Source organism: Eleginops maclovinus, chromosome 4 (assembly GCF_036324505.1).
Source record: "Eleginops maclovinus isolate JMC-PN-2008 ecotype Puerto Natales chromosome 4, JC_Emac_rtc_rv5, whole genome shotgun sequence".
Classification (NCBI taxonomy): Eukaryota; Metazoa; Chordata; class Actinopteri; order Perciformes; family Eleginopidae; genus Eleginops; species Eleginops maclovinus.
The window spans coordinates 7,271,056-7,289,353 of NC_086352.1; the positions used below are offsets into that span (position 1 = coordinate 7,271,056).

The 18,298-nt window shown below is 37.7% G+C and overlaps 2 protein-coding genes across 2 annotated transcripts; both read right to left on the minus strand.

The window, feature by feature from the left end:
• Positions 1–643: 643 nt before the first annotated feature.
• guca1g (guanylate cyclase activator 1g) lies at positions 644–6,418 on the minus strand. Its single transcript, XM_063881634.1, has 4 exons — positions 5,493–6,418; positions 5,026–5,175; positions 2,519–2,618; positions 644–1,998 (listed from the first exon to the last, which is right to left on the minus strand). The coding sequence occupies exons 1-4, from the start codon at positions 5,685–5,687 to the stop codon at positions 1,877–1,879; spliced, it is 567 nt and encodes a 188-aa protein (XP_063737704.1). The 5' UTR covers positions 5,688–6,418; the 3' UTR covers positions 644–1,876.
• Positions 6,419–6,574: 156 nt separating this feature from the next.
• LOC134863233 (ras association domain-containing protein 7-like) lies at positions 6,575–15,482 on the minus strand. The gene is given in 6 exon segments (XM_063881632.1): positions 6,575–8,158; positions 9,971–10,230; positions 11,330–11,475; positions 11,477–11,957; positions 12,576–12,678; positions 15,380–15,482. Coding segments are annotated over 5 exon segments (1,143 nt in total). The 5' UTR covers positions 15,380–15,482; the 3' UTR covers positions 6,575–8,005.
• Positions 15,483–18,298: the final 2,816 nt, after the last annotated feature.

An 18,298-nucleotide genomic window follows, 5' to 3' on the forward strand; every position in this document is an offset into this window, starting at 1 on the left:
ACTTTTGTCATGATCCTTGTGTTGTGACTGTTTCCTGTTTTATTTTGAAATGTTTTCCCCTCTTGTGTCATGTTTAGCTTCACTTCCTGTCTAAGTTTCCCTCCTTTCCCTGATTGTGTCATTGTGTTCACCTGTTGCGCCTGTGTTTCTCCTCCCCCCTCCAGCTGTGTCTTGTCTTATGATTACCCTTGTGTATTTAGTCTCTGCTGCCCTTTTGTCTCTTGTTCGGTTGTCGTCATTTCCCGCCTGATCTTGTCCATGTTTCCTTGCCTGTTCCTGCCCATCCGTCTGTCTGCTCCTGTTCCCAGTGTCCCTGTGTCCCCTGGTTAGTGTTGGTGAGGTTTTCCTTTTGGTTGAAAATGTACAGCTTTAATTTAAATAAAGCTCGCCTTTTGTTTGGACCCATACTAGCCTCCCTTTTGTTTTACTGCACTTGGGTCCTGTTTCCCCAACCCCACTGACAACTTTTTGATCCTCAGAAGTTGCGTTTAAAGCTCCTCGCTGCAGGCTTTTCGGATTTGGGTGACAGGATGATAAAAGCGTAAACTGTGGAGAAGCGATATAAGAAAAAACAGCACCAAGTTTGGATAAAAAAGTGATTTAATTACAAAATGTATCTGTCACAGATACAGCATGAGGTATCACTTTCACCTGAAAATGTCTCTTCAGATTTGTACAAAAATAAATGAATGGATCAAACTGCCACATTGTTTGAGCATACCATTGTTTGCATGTTATAACCACATAAATAAATGGAAATGTGTTTGTATTCTCCACATGCATGCAACAACGCCACAAGGAACCTTTAAATGAATGAATAAATAATAAAATGTGCGATCAAGATGTTAGTTAGTTCTGCTGGCCACTAAGTGAAAATAAACTGAGATCCTTTAGTTATGGAAAGTCTAATTCTTTTAACTTCCATATTTGAGTAAAAGTAATTATTTCAAAGCGTTATACGGTCGCTAAATATTCAGCTATTTAAATCAGAGGTAGAATAAGAACTCGCATATTACCTGAAGTATACTACATCATAAAAATGCTCTGTTACAAGTAAAAGTCCTGCCATTCAAATCTTACTTAAGTAAAAGTACACAATTATCGGCATTCAAATATACTTATAGAAAGAAAAGTAAAAGTATGCATGTTTTCCTTTTTCCGGATCATATATAGGAAATAAGCGGGTTATGATTATTAATGGGTTCATGTTGTTTCATTAGAGCTGGTAAAGCTGGAGCTGATTTTTAACATGACATTGTATTTTTAATTGATTAGATTTTTTGTTTGCCTGTATTTAATGTTAGTTTTTTACCTTTTATATGCACTGTATATTTGCACTTTAATGGCTTTCTGATTGATATGTAAATGTTTATTTATTAGTTGATTTATATTTTTTATTAGCTAATCATCTGAATCTGTAAAAAGCTGCCAGGTAAATGAACAGGAATTAAAAAATGCAATATTAAAAGTAGATGAGAACAGTTGCTGAAGCTTGAAATACTCAAGTAAAGTACCTCAGAATTGTACTTAAGAACAGCATTTGAGTTAATGTACCTTACCCTCCCCTCTGCAGAGACAACTACACTATCAAACATACTATTAAAACACATAATAAATACAAATACACAACAAATGGCTGTTCTGCATTTCCCAGCAGGCGTTCTCTGTGTTAGCCACATTAGCTTAACATCAGAACAGAGCACATGCATACAGACAGGACTGGACCTGTGCACCGGGGTTTAAAACCTCTGCACACCATGCAGCCGTGCAGCTCCAAAAGTCCCGAGAAGCTCGACACGGAGTCAAAACCCAAGCGAGCAGCTGTGTGTCAGCCTTAAATCATATCCTGTGGGCGGAGAACCCACGGCGTGAAGAATCAGGGCGTCTTCCCACAGTTCTGGATGACCCAACCCTTGGCGTTCACGTCCAACTTCAGCAGGTCCATCAACCACTCGTCCTTCTGAGCCCCTTCCATGAACTCGGACAGGCTTATCTGACCTGCAGGGCTCAAAACGGTCAGAATGAAAGCAATAAAAAGAATATATACTGAAAAAACCAACGCATCCCAACGCATGCCAACGCAACTCACATAACTGTATTATAGGTGAGTTCAAAGCAAAATGATTCATTTGAATCTAATATTTTATTAAATTGAAATCTGTTGACATAATTCATTTAATGAACGTCAACATTTCAGTTTTTCAGTGTACACAAACACAAGTAGACTCAGTTAGTAACATGAGTGTGTATTTTTGAAGTTTTCTTTACAATAGTCTGGAAGAAGAGACAGTCATTGAGATTTAACCCAAAGCCACATTATTTCCTATCACCGGTAAAAAGCTAAAAGTGTTCTAGAGCGTTGCTGTGAATTTATTTTGCTGATATCATTCACACCTCTAGTAAGTAGTTCCATAAAATGTTGTGAAAAAAAACCCCTAAAAACCAAGTTTTTAAGTAAAGGTGTTTTATAAATATTAATATGCTATTGTTTAATAATGTTCGCTGTTCTCTAACTCACCGTCAGCGTTCTGATCGACCAGCTCGAAGATCCGGTCACAGATTTCAGACGGTGTCATGCTGCTGATGTCAGTCGTCTGGATTTTGATTTTGTAAAGAATCTGAGCGAGATAAGAGCAATGTGTCTGTTATAAAGTGTTAATACCCATTAGTCCTGACTTTCTGTCCTCGGATGTAATATTAAATTGGAGAAGTACGCCAAATGTGCACTTAAAGGTCAACAGTGTGCAAAATCCACTTTTTCGTGTCTGTTACACATAAATATGTCCCCTCTGTGTTTCAGAAAAACAGACCCTCTCTCTTTTTGTCCAATCCATTTATATAAAAACCTGTCTGGAAAGGAGATCAGATTTTGGTCACTTTGTGATGTCACTATGTTTTTTTGGGTTGTGGAACCATTAGCCAATAACCAACCAAGGTAACCTCCGCCCACAGTATCCCCTGAAGCTCCTCCTAGAGCAGTGGTTCTCAAACTTTTTTCAATAATGTACCCCCTTTGAAATGTATTGTCACTTTTCTCCAAAAAGAACTTTCTGAATCTTTTCTAAATGTTGACTTTAAAACATTTCGGACTATTTCTTCAAAATGATCAGTTTTTCCATTAAAAAATCTGACTTTTTAAAAGATTTCGACTGAAAAATGACCCACTATTTTTCTCATTACTCTAACTCCTTCTTATCCTTTCCTTTTATAAGCTCGCATTTTTGTTTCCCGATTTTTTCCCTTTTGATTTTCGTTTCAAACCTCAGTTTTTTTTTCTGACTTTCTTTCAAATTTCAGATTTTTTTCTTCTAAATGTTTACGTTTTAAAATGTCAGACTAAAAATTACTTAAAAATTATGACTTTTTCCTAAAAAATCTGACTTTTTATCCAAATTTTATCTTTTTAAAATCTCCCACTTTTTTCTCATTATTTCTAAAACTTTTTGGGTTACTGATACAAATATTACCTCATTCCTTTCAGTCAAGTTCAGATCAACCTCAATGTTTTAATTTTCAACAATAAGAAAACAACATATACAGTATATGAGATCTAAAATGTGAATAACTTTGGGGTTACTGTAACATATATTACCTATTTGCTGTGAGTCTAATGTAGTTTGAAGGTGGGCTAATTTGACCCCTTCTGTACAGTATTTAGAGGCTTCGGTGGAGCATTACATGTTGATGCTTCAGGAATAGAGACCATCCTCTAACACCCTGTGAACTGCAGAGCGTGACCTTTCGTCCATAAATTATGACACTGGGCCAATACTATAATCTGTCTTGAGAGGATTATTCTTACATAAAACCTGTTCACTCACCTGATTTGACTCCTCATCTGAGTGTATTCAACTCCACTTTGGTTTGGACTAGCATTACTTCCAGACCACACTCAAAACGTGCATGAAAAAAGGATTATATGTGAACATTTCTCACCCACATGCGTTGTGTTAGGGAACATGTGTTATTGTGAATGAATTCCCAGAACAGAAATGTGAACAAAGCCCGGTTCTTGTTTCATTTTGCCATCATAAGGTCAAAGGCTTTTGCAGAGGGATATTTTTTATCACTACATAAATACAAAAAACTGCCTTTAAAAAGTCATTTTAAGCATGTTTTATTTTTTTACTAATAAAGTGTGTATAAATGAGTGAGAGGAGGCTGTGTAAAAAGAGAGGAATGAAAATGAACAGTTTGGTGTGTGTGAGAGATCTTTGCTGTGAGAGAAGGAGATAAAACAGCCTTTAAAGTAATGTATTGTTAAATGTCATGTTGTACACACTTCAGGTTACTAGGGTATGAAATGGGTCATTTTCATCGTTTGAAAAGTTTCAAACTCTTCACTTGAGTAAAAGTACTAAGGCCATGCTGTAAAAATACTTAATTTCAAGTAAAAGTACTGCATCGATAATGGTATGAAGGGAAAGTGTTTAAAAACGATAAGAAACATGTACTTAAGGAGTAAAAGTATTCATTGCAGAGAAAAACAAAACATATTTTAATATTTTTAATGTTCAAATTTAAGAAACTGGTACTCTGAAAGATTTTTGGACAAAACTCTTCTTAATTCTAATTAATTTACTGTTAACCCACTAATTGTCTTTGTTGCTTAAATATGATGTTGAGTGGTTTAATCTGATACCAAATAACCATATTTTAAAGGTTTTTCCTGTATTGTGTGTCAAAATCTGAAATGATACACTAAATCTGTAATACAAAGGATGTGTCGTAAAAAGTACGAAAGCAATGCTTCCAAAATGCGGTACAGTGGAAGTTTAACGTAGTATAAAATGTAAACCCTAAGGTAAAAAAGTACCACAAATGTGTACTGAAGGATAGTACTCGACTAAATGTACTTAGTTACTTTCAACCACTGGTAAGCATGGCCACTGGCTCAGTACTGTAATCCATCTGGAGAGGATTGATGTTATTCAAAACCTTATCACTGTCAGATGTTAAAATACATTACTTTCCACCAAACACCATAACGTAACGTAACTCAGTAAGTATCTGCACATTTCTGACCTTTATGATGCGCTTCACTTCATGTCTGTCCAGCTTGCCGTTCCCGTCCTTGTCGTACAACTTGAAGGACCACTTTAGTCGGTCTTCAATATTCCCTCTTAAGATTAAGTGAAGAGCTGCGACATACTCGATGAAATCCAGAGCGTTATCCTGCAAATCAGAAATAAGGAATACTTTAGTGCACAATAACTTGCGTTCACAGCAGCAAACTTTCGTTGTTAGAGCTTGCTCACAAATGTGTTTACTGTGGCTGTAGCTAAATGGTTGAATTGAATTAAATGTATTATTTCAACAGATTTCCCTTAACTGCATCAGGTTAGTTGAAAGCAATAATATACGGTTTATTTAAAATGTATATTATTGCTCTCAACTGACCTAATACAGTTATATGAAATCTGTTGACATAATACATTTAACTCAACGATGTGTAACTGTTTCTACAATGAGAGACTGTTGCTTCTTTTTACGTGATTTGTGTCGAAGGAGTGGAATATCGTCTCGATGTAGAGCGACTCTTCTTCTGAGGAGCTCGGGACCCCGAAGATCCTCTTGAACTCGTGCAGGTGCAGGGCCCCGCTGGGACACTCCTTCATAAAAATGATGCAAAGATCCTGAATTTGTGCCAAATCCATCTCTTCACTGCTGCTCTCCTCCTGCCCCATGGTGCAGTAAAAAAAAAAGAGGAGGGTTTAAACAATTTTTGAGGGATAGTTTGGCTTCTGATTCTAAGATCCCCGATGCGTAAGGCTCACTCTCTCTAATCAAAGTGAGGAGCTGGCAGAGGGACGGCAGGCTGCTAATGGGTCAATCCTATTACCTCGTTAATCACTTGATCTTTAGCCAACAAGGGGTTGTCCAAGTAGGTCTGAAAATCTGGCAAAACTGCTGCCACCATTGCCAAGAACTTTGATACAGTGGTGTCTACTTGATCAAAGAGAAGAAAGTCAATTAAAGACAGCTGACTTTACCATCAGCTGTCTGTTTGCAGAGATCCTGTGCAATCCTGTGTGCTATCCTAAAAGGAGCACTACAATAACACACAGGGAGTAGAGAGCAGGGCTATCACTTTGGAATTGTTATTCATAATATTAATAAGGCACAGGCTTCGTTTTGATGAGACGTTTAATATTTCAGTCCATGCGACTTATAGAAATACAGCGCACACAAATCTTTATCCTGTTGTTTGGAAAAAACAGTGCATCCAATACCAGATGTTGAGGCCTGTACAGACAATTGAGAGTTAAAATGAGAACCGAATCAGAATTGTAATTGCAGTTTATAAGACTATGTCCATGATGTGTGATCATTGAGGTATTTCACTTTTTCCGTTTTTGACCACATTTGGTACTTCAGATTCATATTATATTAGAAAATCAACTTATAAATGATGATGTATTAATTAAGATACCTGGCACTACATTTACCAGCTGCAAATTAAAATGATGAAAAACAACCACTATTTATATACTTTTTATAATCCAGAGATATAATACATGTTTGTCAGGGTTTGGGGAAATAGGACCCAAGTGCAGCAACAAAGGGAGGCAGGTATGGGTACAAACGAAATGCGAGCTTTAATCCAAAAGCTGTTTTACAACAATACGAAGTTAGGAAAAATCCAGGACATGAAAAACACTTGACTTGAACACATGAAGACGATAAATCCAGGACATGAAAAACACTTGACTTGATACATGAAAGACGACAACGAACTGACAGAGAACACAAGGTGAAGCAGGACTAAATACAAAGACACTAATCACAACACAATGGTGGTAAAAAATGTAATTTACTGAGTTAATAACAGCATCAGAAGCAGTAAATTGATGCTGTCTGTAGTTTCACTCGCTTAAACAAAAGATCTAAAGATGAATAAATGACACTGCTGTGCTCATTGATTATGTGCAGTAGGACTAAGAGTCATACAGGGACGGTGTGGAGAGAACATAAAGGATTACAGGTAATAATCTCAGGGGGAGCCTGAGACCTTTGCATAACGAAGAACATGTACTGATCTGTGCTCGGATTTAGACGATCCCATTAGCAGCACTTCAACCTTTCAAGCAACAGTCATATATTATATATATATATCTCTATATATATAGATATTTCTCTAAGGCAGATTCTCTAAATAACAGACAGAGTTGTGTTTCTCTGCAGGCTCCTTTAATGAGAGCGGCAAAAAAAACACAGCAATTGTATTCAACTAAAGGGGAGGATTTGCTCAATAGGATTACATAGCAGCCCATCCCACTGAATGTTGGCCCCATGAGCGAGTTGATCTGTCTCATAGTTAGACAGATATCGCCAAATTGGTGGCGCTTGGAATTTTAATTTGAATTATTATTGAAAGGCAGTTTCTTTGGCAGGAAAACTTTGATAAGGATGGCGATGCAATGCAAAGTAATAGCACCTATCTTTAACCTGAAGTACCAACACATAGCAAGGCAATGAGGAAGATCCCAGGATCAGGTCCAAGGTGAATTGAGTGCATCTGACCCTGATCACACTGCAGAGGGATAGGACCTGTCAATCAAACTGTGGCGCCCTTATGTGAGCATGAATGAATATACAAAGAAAAACAACTGAGCAATGCATTGTATTAAGACTTTATATAAAAACAAGCTAAATATAATTTCAATTTCATTTAAACTAAATATTTTCTTAAATATGTTTTATTGACAAAGAAAACTGGCAGTGATTTGGCTTATCACACACACACACACACACACACACACACACACACACACACACACACACACACACACACACACACACACACACACACACACACACACACACACACACACACACTCGACAGGCCTCCATGATGTGCCATTCACTCTTCTTTTGCTTTACAATAATATCTGATCTGAAAGTATGAAAATCAACACATTTTCAGCTGACTGAATTAACTTTCTCAGTAAAATAAATCTTTAAACTTCTTCATTTATCCTTTTAAATAATCTGATGCAGACTCCTACTCCACGATCCCAGCGATGTGGAGGTAAACTTCAGGGCCGGACAGCGAGGTGGTGTGGTCTACGTGAGGACTGCCGGCCTGCTGGATAAACTGCTGCAGCTCACACTGCCTCAGCTCCTTGTTCAGCTCCTCCATCATCTCCCATCTGCCCTACAGCAAGCAGGAACATTACATCACCAACAGAACCAACCAGCCCAATACATTTGGTAGAGGGAGATTTAATCGCTCAGAATTGCAAACAGTTATTAACGGACAAGGCTTTATAGTGTGGTGCAGGAACGAGTCCTAAACCCTGACATGAGTCTGCCTTTTAGATCTTCCTCATCCCCCTTCTGGAAGTTAATGTACTTTGGAATATGTTTTTGTTTGTTGGCCTGAAATAAGGTCTGTTGTCAACACAAGCTGAAGATATTTTAATTCTACAACATAAAATGCGTCAGTAAATATCCCAATTTAAAAATGGTGGCTGCTAACATTAGCCGCCTTTAGCTTAGCGGTGGTGACGTGAAGTCATGTGACCGTGCTGTAGTTCCTTTAAAGCCCAACATTAGCCTCCTTTAGCTTAGCGGTGGTGACGTGAAGTCATGTGACCGTGCTGTAGTTCCTTTATAGCCCAACATTAGCCTCCTTTAGCTTAGCGGTGGTGACGTGAAGTCATGTTACCGTGCTGTAGTTCCTTTAAAGCCCAACATTAGCCTCCTTTAGCTTAGCGGTGGTGACGTGAAGTCATGTGACCGTGCTGTAGTTCCTTTATAGCCCAACATTAGCCTCCTTTAGCTTAGCGGTGGTGACGTGAAGTCATGTTACCGTGCTGTAGTTCCTTTATAGCCCAACATTAGCCACCTTTAGCTTAGCGGTGGTGATGTGAAGTCATGTGACCGTGCTGTAGTTCCTTTATAGCCCAACATTAGCTTCCTTTAGCTTAGTGGTGGTGACGTGAAGTCATGTGACCGTGCTGTAGTTCCTTTAAAGCCCAACATTAGCCTCCTTTAGCTTAGCGGTGGTGACGTGAAGTCATGTGACCGTGCTGTAGTTCCTTTATAGCCCAACATCAGCTTTTTACTTCAAAAATCATAAAGTGGTGTTAATATATGGAGATTATCCTGCTGAACAGAACGTGTAGGTATCATAAACGTGTGTTTGCCACAGAGATTTTTTCTTGCAATAATAATGTAGTGATAATACATCATCACTGCACCACCTTATGGTCCACATCTGATGAAAAGTCCCATGTTGCACTGGGCATGGAGACCCAACTGAATGTAAAACACTACATTTACTCAAGTAAAAAGTTGAGGTACGTTCCATTTTATAGCCAATATTGTCACAAAATATAAATAAGCAAATTAAACTATAAAGAAAGCGATGTATTAAGATATCCAGCAGCAGTAAATACAGTTAATAAAATGAGCTCCACATTTACCAGCTGTGATGAACACATTAATATTTCATTTATCGTAATCCAGCACGTTACACACAATAGGCACTTTTACTTTTTAGTACTTTGAGTATGTCAATGATTTTGTACTTGTACTTAACTAATATTTTGAATTCATGCGAGTTGTGAAAGAGTATTGTTACAATTCAGTATTGTTGGTCTTACTAAAAGGTCTTAATACTTTTTCCCCGGGCGCTGCACGGTAGCTGCCCACTGCTCCTAGTACTAGGATGGGTTAAATGCAGAGGACCAATTTCACTGTGAGTGCTCTGCTGTGTGCATGTACAGTATGTGACAAATAAAGAGGTTTCATCCTCCGATTCTACTTCTTCTACTACCTCTGGCTCTGGGTGACATGTACTTCATGTACTTCATCAACAATATACATACACTTTAGTTTTTTTTAATCAAGTGTTATGCAACGAATGGAAATGGAAAGTGAAGAAGAGGCCACAGAAGAGTATTTAAGTACAGTACTTAGTAGTAAATGTGCTGTCCAACATTGGAAGCTGGAGGAGTTTTACCTGCCGCCTTGCTTGAGCATTTTTTATTTCCCTCCGTGTTTGTGACAGCGTTGCCTCTAGTTCTGCTTCCTGCTGCAGGCGGAGGTGCAGCTCCTGCTTCAGGCCCTCCTCCGGTTGCACAGTGCCCGCCCGAGAGCTTTGTTTCTGGGCTTGGAGCTGAATGTCCTGCTCTAGATGTGCAGATTGGGACTGGAGGTCCTCGATCCGATAAATGTGATCGTCCATTGACGAGTGAATCTGGGGCAGACGACTGTGCAAATCTGTTGATAACAGTTAAAGCAGCAACGATTAGTCAAACCTTAAAAACAATTGCATCCTTTATGTTAGATTTTCTTTTAATTCAGGATTTGAAACGCCTTCATTGATATTTCCAATATATTTCTTCACTTTAATTTCTTCCAAAAAGAATGAAGAATACAATTTAAGAACTAAGAAAAAAGGTGAAATAAAAACAGTTAATAGAAAATATTACACAGTTTAATTTAACTTATTGATTTGAGCTGCTGTAAAAGGTGGCTCTGCAAAAACTCCAGTGCATATATGAGGACGATTTCAGATGTTAAATTACTTTTATGTATGAATAGCTTTTGCCAAACTCACAGTACACATAGTCATAATTTGGGGCAAATGAGTGCATACAATCAAACTTCATAAGTATGAAAGAGTTCTGGTTAAAAACACTGGCGATTCAGTTTGAAATCTTATTTTCTGTCAATGAAAAATATAATAATACATTATAATAAACGTTTTTTTACCCTTATATTACACTGTATGCTGTTGCGATACCCAAAACTCAACTAGGGACCAAAGAGATCAAAGTGGTACTTTCTTTTCTTTTTATTTAAGTTTTGCACATACCACAGGAACAAGAATCAGGAATTAAGTGATGCTTTCCATCGCACTAGAGATAGTTGGATTATCTTCTAGACGAACAAGTTGAAAATACCTGATCTTTAGATAAATCAGTAATAAAAATTGTAGTGGAAATATCACAATGAATCACATTCTGGTGAAAAATGAACAAATATTGAAGTTAAACCAAAGTTCTGTTATTTAATGAAGAGTCGAAGCGTTCAACAGAATCAATCAATGGACAGACAACCTGCACTTAATGTAGTACAAGGAATGTGACCAAGATTTCACAGAAGACAAGTCATTTATACAGAGAAACAGGAAACAAAGGGGGACAGAAAACTAAATCATTTACATGACAGCCTCCAAAAAAAGTCAGAGATGTGTATTAAAGGTGTGAAAAAGGTCACAGTGAGTGAGCCAAGGCAAAACCAAGTATACAAAGAACTGAATGAGACTTAAATGATACAGTTCCACAACAAAAATAATCGGAAATGACAGTCCTACCTTGTTCTCTGTCCATCTCTTCATGTAACTGCTGCTCCCACTGCTCCCTTTGCATGAGGTCTGCCTGGTTCTGCATCAGACGCTGCTCCAGGTCCTCCAGTTCTGCTTCCAGGACCGGGGTGAGACTGGGAACTGTGGCCTGTAGTCCTCTCCAGCATCTCAGCCTCTTGCTCCAGCGCCTCAAGCCGCAAGTCCAGATCCTGCAGCCTCCTCTGCTGCTGCAGGATCTGTTTGAACACCTCTTCTTTGGAGGAAGAGGAGGGTGGGTCCAGGAAAGAGACGGGGGAGGCTCTGGGTTCTGGGGAGGCTCGGGGCGACGGAGACCAGCCCCTGTTTGGTTTGCTCCTCTTGGGATGTGTGGAGGGACCCAGGCTGAAGCTAAGAGCTTTGTGTGGGTCACTGCGTTTAAGCGCCTCTGGTTCTGGGGGTCTGTGCAGGGGGAAACGTCTCTCTCTGGTGGGGGTTTCCTTACCCTCACTGAGGCTGGGGCCGTTCCTCCGCAGAACGAACTGGACCTCTGCTGCCTGCTGCCCCAGCTGAGCCAGGTGCTCGAGAGGACGTTCATCCGCAACCAGCTGCCTCTCTGTCCCCCGAAGCTTCAAGATGAGAATATAACGTCCCGTCTGACCTAGGGGAATCAATCAATCAATCAATCAATCAATCAATCAATCAATCAACCAACCAACCAATCAATCAATCCTTCAATCAATCCATCAATCCATCAATCCACCAACCAACCAACCAACCAACCAATCAATCAATCAATCAATCATCATAGTTTATTTATAACGCCCCAAATCACACATTTTACATTTATGTCAGGGATCTTTACAGTTCCTACAGAATAACAATATGATTCCCTCTGTCATAAGACACTCACATTGGAAAAGGAAAAACTCCCAAAGAAACCCTCCAGTTAATGGGGATAAAATGGCAGAAAACTCGAGGAGAGCAACAGAAGAGGGAACCGGGAAGATGCTGCCTTCAGGGTCAGCCTGCCAAAATATAACATCCCTGACCCAAAACTGAACACTTGTAATTCCACCTGCTCATCATTTCAAAGGTTCAAAGTACAGCATAAAAGAAATGATGAAAATGATATCACAACAACACTAAATAGTTATTTATAAACTGTAATAATCACCTTAAAGACAATTGATGAGGTTTGATTATCCTGACATACCATCACCAAAACAACCAAATAAAATAATGTTGTTTTTATTTCGACTAAATTTAGGAGCCCTACCGATTGCTTGTGCGAGCGCTATGACCACGTCCTGACAGGAAGTGTTTTCTGATAGGCCGCACACCACTCTGACCACGCCCTGCACCCACACCTTCAGCTCCATCTGCAGGGAGACAAACACATACACAAAATGTTACTTAAGTTTAAAAAGAGAGTATTATATACACAGCATTACACTTCTCATAACAAACCTACACATATTTATTTGATTAATTTGTCAAATTATACTAACTGGACTTACAGGTCATGTTATTTATCTGTGTCTATGCACATTATAGACCAAGGCAAATTCCTAGTACTTGGCAATATACCTTGTTGTGGTAATTACACTTAAATATTCCCTCAGATTTTGGGTATTTTTAAAATCTCATTCCTGTGTGTTTTAATTGTGTTTTTTCAATTATTTAATTTAAGTGTTATATTATTTAAAAATATATATTCTTGGGCCACGTGACGGTTTGTCAGTTAGTCGCGTACGTACGTCAGTGCGCGTGCAGCTCTTAGCTGTGTCCGGCTAACAGAGAGGTGGGTTGGGTACGTTTTTAAAATGTTTAAATAAGTTCGACATTTGAATTAAAACATATTCTAATAGTGTAATGTAGTTGATTATAATATCAAATGCATTCTGTGTGAATCCTGTGGTTGTTTAAGATCGTTAAACTCCTTACTTTCATGTTTTTTTGTCTAGAGAATTTAGGCTAATTTTAGAAGTTCCCAAGCTAGCTTACAGATGGCTGTTTTCGTTACATGTATTTATTGTGTTGTTTATTCAACAGATCCGACTGTCACACAGCGGACACAGTGGAGGGTTTCGTTCATATATTTGACGACAGGTATGGAGATGTTTCCTTTGTTTTAATCTTTATTTTATACTTGTTTTATTCAAGGCTTTAAATCCGTTATATTGTAGTGACGGATGTTGTTGCTATGGTAACACTGCAACGCTGTCTGAGTGACCGTTATAGTGTCTAACATAAAATGCATTTTTAAATGATTTTTTTTGTTCGTTTACATATATATTGGTTTCAATTATGATATTATACCCTAGCTATACACCTCAGTTTTAATGCAAAAGACAACATTTACTTAAAATGCTCAACTTCATTTAAGATTCAGATTGTTAGCTAATACAAAACATCAGTCAAGCTATCAATAAACAGTGACATATTATTGAAGGTTGACATATCTATTACAATGTATTCTCAGTACTTCTTTTACCTCTGTGTATAATGTTTTTGGAGGTTAAACTATCCAATGCCAGATTTCTGAATCCTAATAGATAAATAATCCTATAAAAATGCAAAGACCATTTATTCTGTGGTTGTTGTATATTATGTTCATCTTCAAACTTCATTTAAATGTGTGTTTTTTTGCATTAACACACTGCACACCTCATTTGAACTGGCACACGGAGCATTAACCATTCACAGATAATATAAATGGAAAAACACCTGGGAATAGCAGTTTGCAATTACTAATGTAATTGAACAAGTAAGTAAACACTGACAGGTTTCCAAATGTGTAAAAGTTTCTGCCTCCAATCCTGTCCAGACCACATGTAAGCCTGTGGCCAATTATAATGCTCCCGCTCAAAGTCCAAACTCAGTGTAAAGCAGATACTATGCATTCAGTTAACATACACTAAATGCATTGGCTTCGAGAGTTCATACCTTCAGAGTTCTTCAAGTTATTGCTGTTTCATCACTGAAACAGCAATAACTCTCTGTGTATTTAACCTTAGACCACACATTTTTCATCAGCTTCACGCATCAGGCGGGTGTGAATTTAGCTTAAGGAAACAGGTGTGTGACAGTGAGGTGGGAAGGAGTGTGTGTGTAGTTTCTGTGTGTTTGCAGGAGAAGACACTCAGGTTTGCTGAGGGCAGGAATGTGGCAAAACACGCTGACATTCCTGCAGGACTCAGACTCCACCCACGCATACCTCAACTCTCTGTTTACTTCCACTGTTCAAACTCTCAGTCAGTATCACCAACACAAGATAATCATAGAAACTGCAGCCCGTGTTTATTAAGCTGCATGTAGCCTTATTCATTTAGGCCTAAATCAATCCCGTAATATTGCCGAAGGACATGACAACATTATATGGCATTACATTTAGCTGACGCCTTTATCCAAGTGCAATAAAACCATGAAGATACAAAATCAGAAAGCGCTTTCTGTTTACTCCCACTGCTCAAATTCCCTTTCACAGATAAGATAGTCAAAGTTAACTCCTTTGGAAACTAAGGATTTATGTATTTACGTTAACAAATAAATTCAATACCTCAAACTACACAAAAATATTAAAATACAACTGAGAAGTTTTATTTCCATCATTCTACATTTGCAAAATAAATGCTTTATTTTCAAGAAAAACTACACATTTTCCCAAATACTTCTAAAGGCTAAAAATGAACTTTTAAATATTTTTTTCAATTGACGAAATCTTAAATCTAGACACTGTTGTAGGAGGTGTTTTATATAAATGGTTATTTTCAACTTGTTTTGTTAGGTTGATCGTATGTGCTCCTTGTCCCAGGCTTATATCGGTCTTATGTTAGAGGTCTGCAAAATAATTATAAGCTAATTAAACCTAAAGAATATCATATACACATTTATATTATATTCAAATGAAACCAAAATTGTAAATATGAATGCCCTTCAGTGCTAGATTTAAACTTATTGAGCCACAAATAATGCTTTTCATCACGTACAACAATTAACAGTTAAGTCTTTTCCCTTACTATTGAAGAAATAACATTATGAGAAAGGAATAAGCGTCAGTATGAATTTAAAAACACTTACCGTTTAGATTAAACTTCTCTCACTTTCATTGATGATTTTTTCTTCTCACAAGTGTGCGTTCAGGCTGTGACACAACAATTCACCTACTGTAAAGACACTCTAGAGGAGGAGGAGTGAAGATGAGGAATGCAGCCTTACTGGATATGCTGCATGAAAAGTGATGTCACTCTGAAAAGCCAGGAGGTATTTAAATACACTCACCCATCCACTTTCACCTCAGAGGAAAATATAGTTATTTTTACGGCTCCACATTTATCTTTGCTGCTGAATTTACTCTGCAGATTTAGATTGGGTGGGATCATAACGAATCTCTCTTTAAAAAAAAAAACTTCTTTATATTCCTTCATAAAAATCCCCCAAACTCAATCAATCAATGGATGAAATACAAACATCTTATTCTTAAGTAATAGTAATGATACCAGAGTGTAGAAATACTTTGTTACAAAAAGTTCTGTATTGATAATGTCACTTAAGTAAAAGTACTCGTTCTGCTCAATGGCCTCGTTCAGAATAATACAAAGTAACAGATAAATGTACTTCAAGTGTCAAAAGTAAAGAGCATTTTATTATATTTAAATAGTACATTATTATGTCTTACTTTATGTAATTTTGTATTAATAATATTAACATGCAAAAGTAACAAGTAACTCATCTTGACAAATAAAAGAGGTGGAGTCAAAAGTACAATGTTAGCTTCCAAAATGTAGTGGAGTAGAAGGATCAAGTAGTACACAATGGAAACACTCAAGTAAAGTACAAGTACCTCAAAAATGTACTTCCATACATAATGTGAGTAAATGCACTAACTTACTGGTTTTAATCTGACAGACGACCTCAGTAGCTTAACATTCTACTTTTTTCTAGGAGGAAATTTTTCTTATTCTTCCACATTCATCTTTAGTGCTGAATTCACTTTACATAAGCACAAGATAAGATCCTAAGTGATTGCAAATGTCATCCCTTTCTTTCATTTCTTGCATCTTTGTTTCTTCTTCCTATCTTTCACGGAATCCTACAACTGGAGTTACTGGTTGTTATCCTAGCAGCCAAACTCTACTTCTCTTGACAATCAGTAGCATAATACTTTGTCTTTCTTTCACTTTGACCGTAGAGGAACATTTTGATATAAGATAAGATAACATAAACTTTTATTAACCCTCGTAGGAAAACCCAGGTGTCAGAGCAGCAGAATAGGACAGCTAAAAGGATAACCAGAAGAACAAATTACAAATCAAAGTGACAGTATAAGTTTAAATTAAAATATCTTAAGATATATATAGATATAAATAATTGTGAATATGTCAAATATAAACATGTGAACGTGCAAGTCTTAAGTATGTACCATACTCGCTTTTCGGCAAAATTTGCCAATTTTAGCCGGCATTAATTCCCTTGGACTGAAGGCCTGAGCCGGCTCTGAAAACTGTTGTCATTTCTCGTTCTTTTTCTCAGTAAAACACATTTTCAACGATGCTTCTCGAGTCTTTGCGCGAATCAGAATCAAGGTAAGGGCATTGTTTTCGCGGTTCAACCATCACTTTAAATATCCATGGGAACAACATGAAGCGACACTAGTTTTGAGGTAAGTCTGGTTTGTTGTTAACTTCTCTTTATGTAAGTAGTTGCCAACGTCATGTTAACTCGCCAAATTAAGTTTAAATAATCTTTCCCAACCTGTTAATAATGGAAAGAATGCCAGCTGTTTAGCACGTCAGCTAATGTTAACTTTATTTCATTCATTGTGTTAATGCTTACTTTCATCAGTAGTGTGATACGATTTGAACTTCCGTCATTGTTGTAAGTTACGAGGGGCACGTAATGAAACAAGGTCCCCCGGTTTGATGAGTGAACGCGACTCTCATCAGAACCAGTTGTAGTATCATATAGTTGTGAAGGTGTTTCACCATATTTGTTGACCACAATCTGATTCTGTGACCTGCAATGATGAAAAATACAAATACTCAGATCCTGAGGTCACTATAACGAATATTTGCCGAAATGACTCTTTCCTTCTCTAGCAGTCTTTATCAGTAATTTTGCTTTAGATTAGATTAACGGTTTGATTACACTGAAGAAAATATAAGAACAAAACATTTTCTAATAACGCTTTTTAGGATCTGTTTCCGGTTTTATTTAGATGTTTTTTTTCTCATTTAGAGTCCTGTTTATTTTGCCTGTAGTTCTTCCTGCCCCCGTACTGTACACCTACAGACTGTATAGTACAGCCCATCTTTAGCTTGTATTTAATTTGTGGTTTGTTCTTTAGTCTTTGCTGGATTCTTGCATGTTGAGCAGCGTGTGTTTTACCCCTATGTTACTGCTATTTTATACTTTAGTACAAAGAGTACTTCCTTTATCTCTATAAACAGTGATGTCACAGTTTCAGTAAACCGGTCTCCTACTGTGAGGAAATATAAAAACAGCCCTCTTCCTCCTCCAAACCTGCATTCCACTCTGCAACTGATCATTTCATTACAGGAGCAACACACACAGGGGAAGTGTAGAGGAGATGTCACTGAATCGATTCTATGCTGTTAGACTGAATGTGCATGAATTAAAGAACTTGATTTACCTCTGGTAGACATTGTGAAAAATGGTTAAATCGTGAGTTCCGTGAAGTCCAATCCCGGCTGCTCACTTTTCTGCTCCGTTACTGCTGTAAATGGCCTTTTTGTGTAAAGCATCTGGTGCTGCTGTCCTTTATTCATGGTGGACTTCATGAGCATATAGCGCCATCTAGTGTTTTTTTCCCCCCCAAATATAAGTGAGTGGTGTTTTTTGTGCAGACTTTATTCCCTATACAGTATTTGGTACAGCCTGTAATTACTGCTGATTCAAATCAGTTTCATTCGTTTATGGGGACTAAAAGTAGTATTTGCTGAAAAGGAAAAATATTTCATGTTCCCTCAAGTGGCAGAA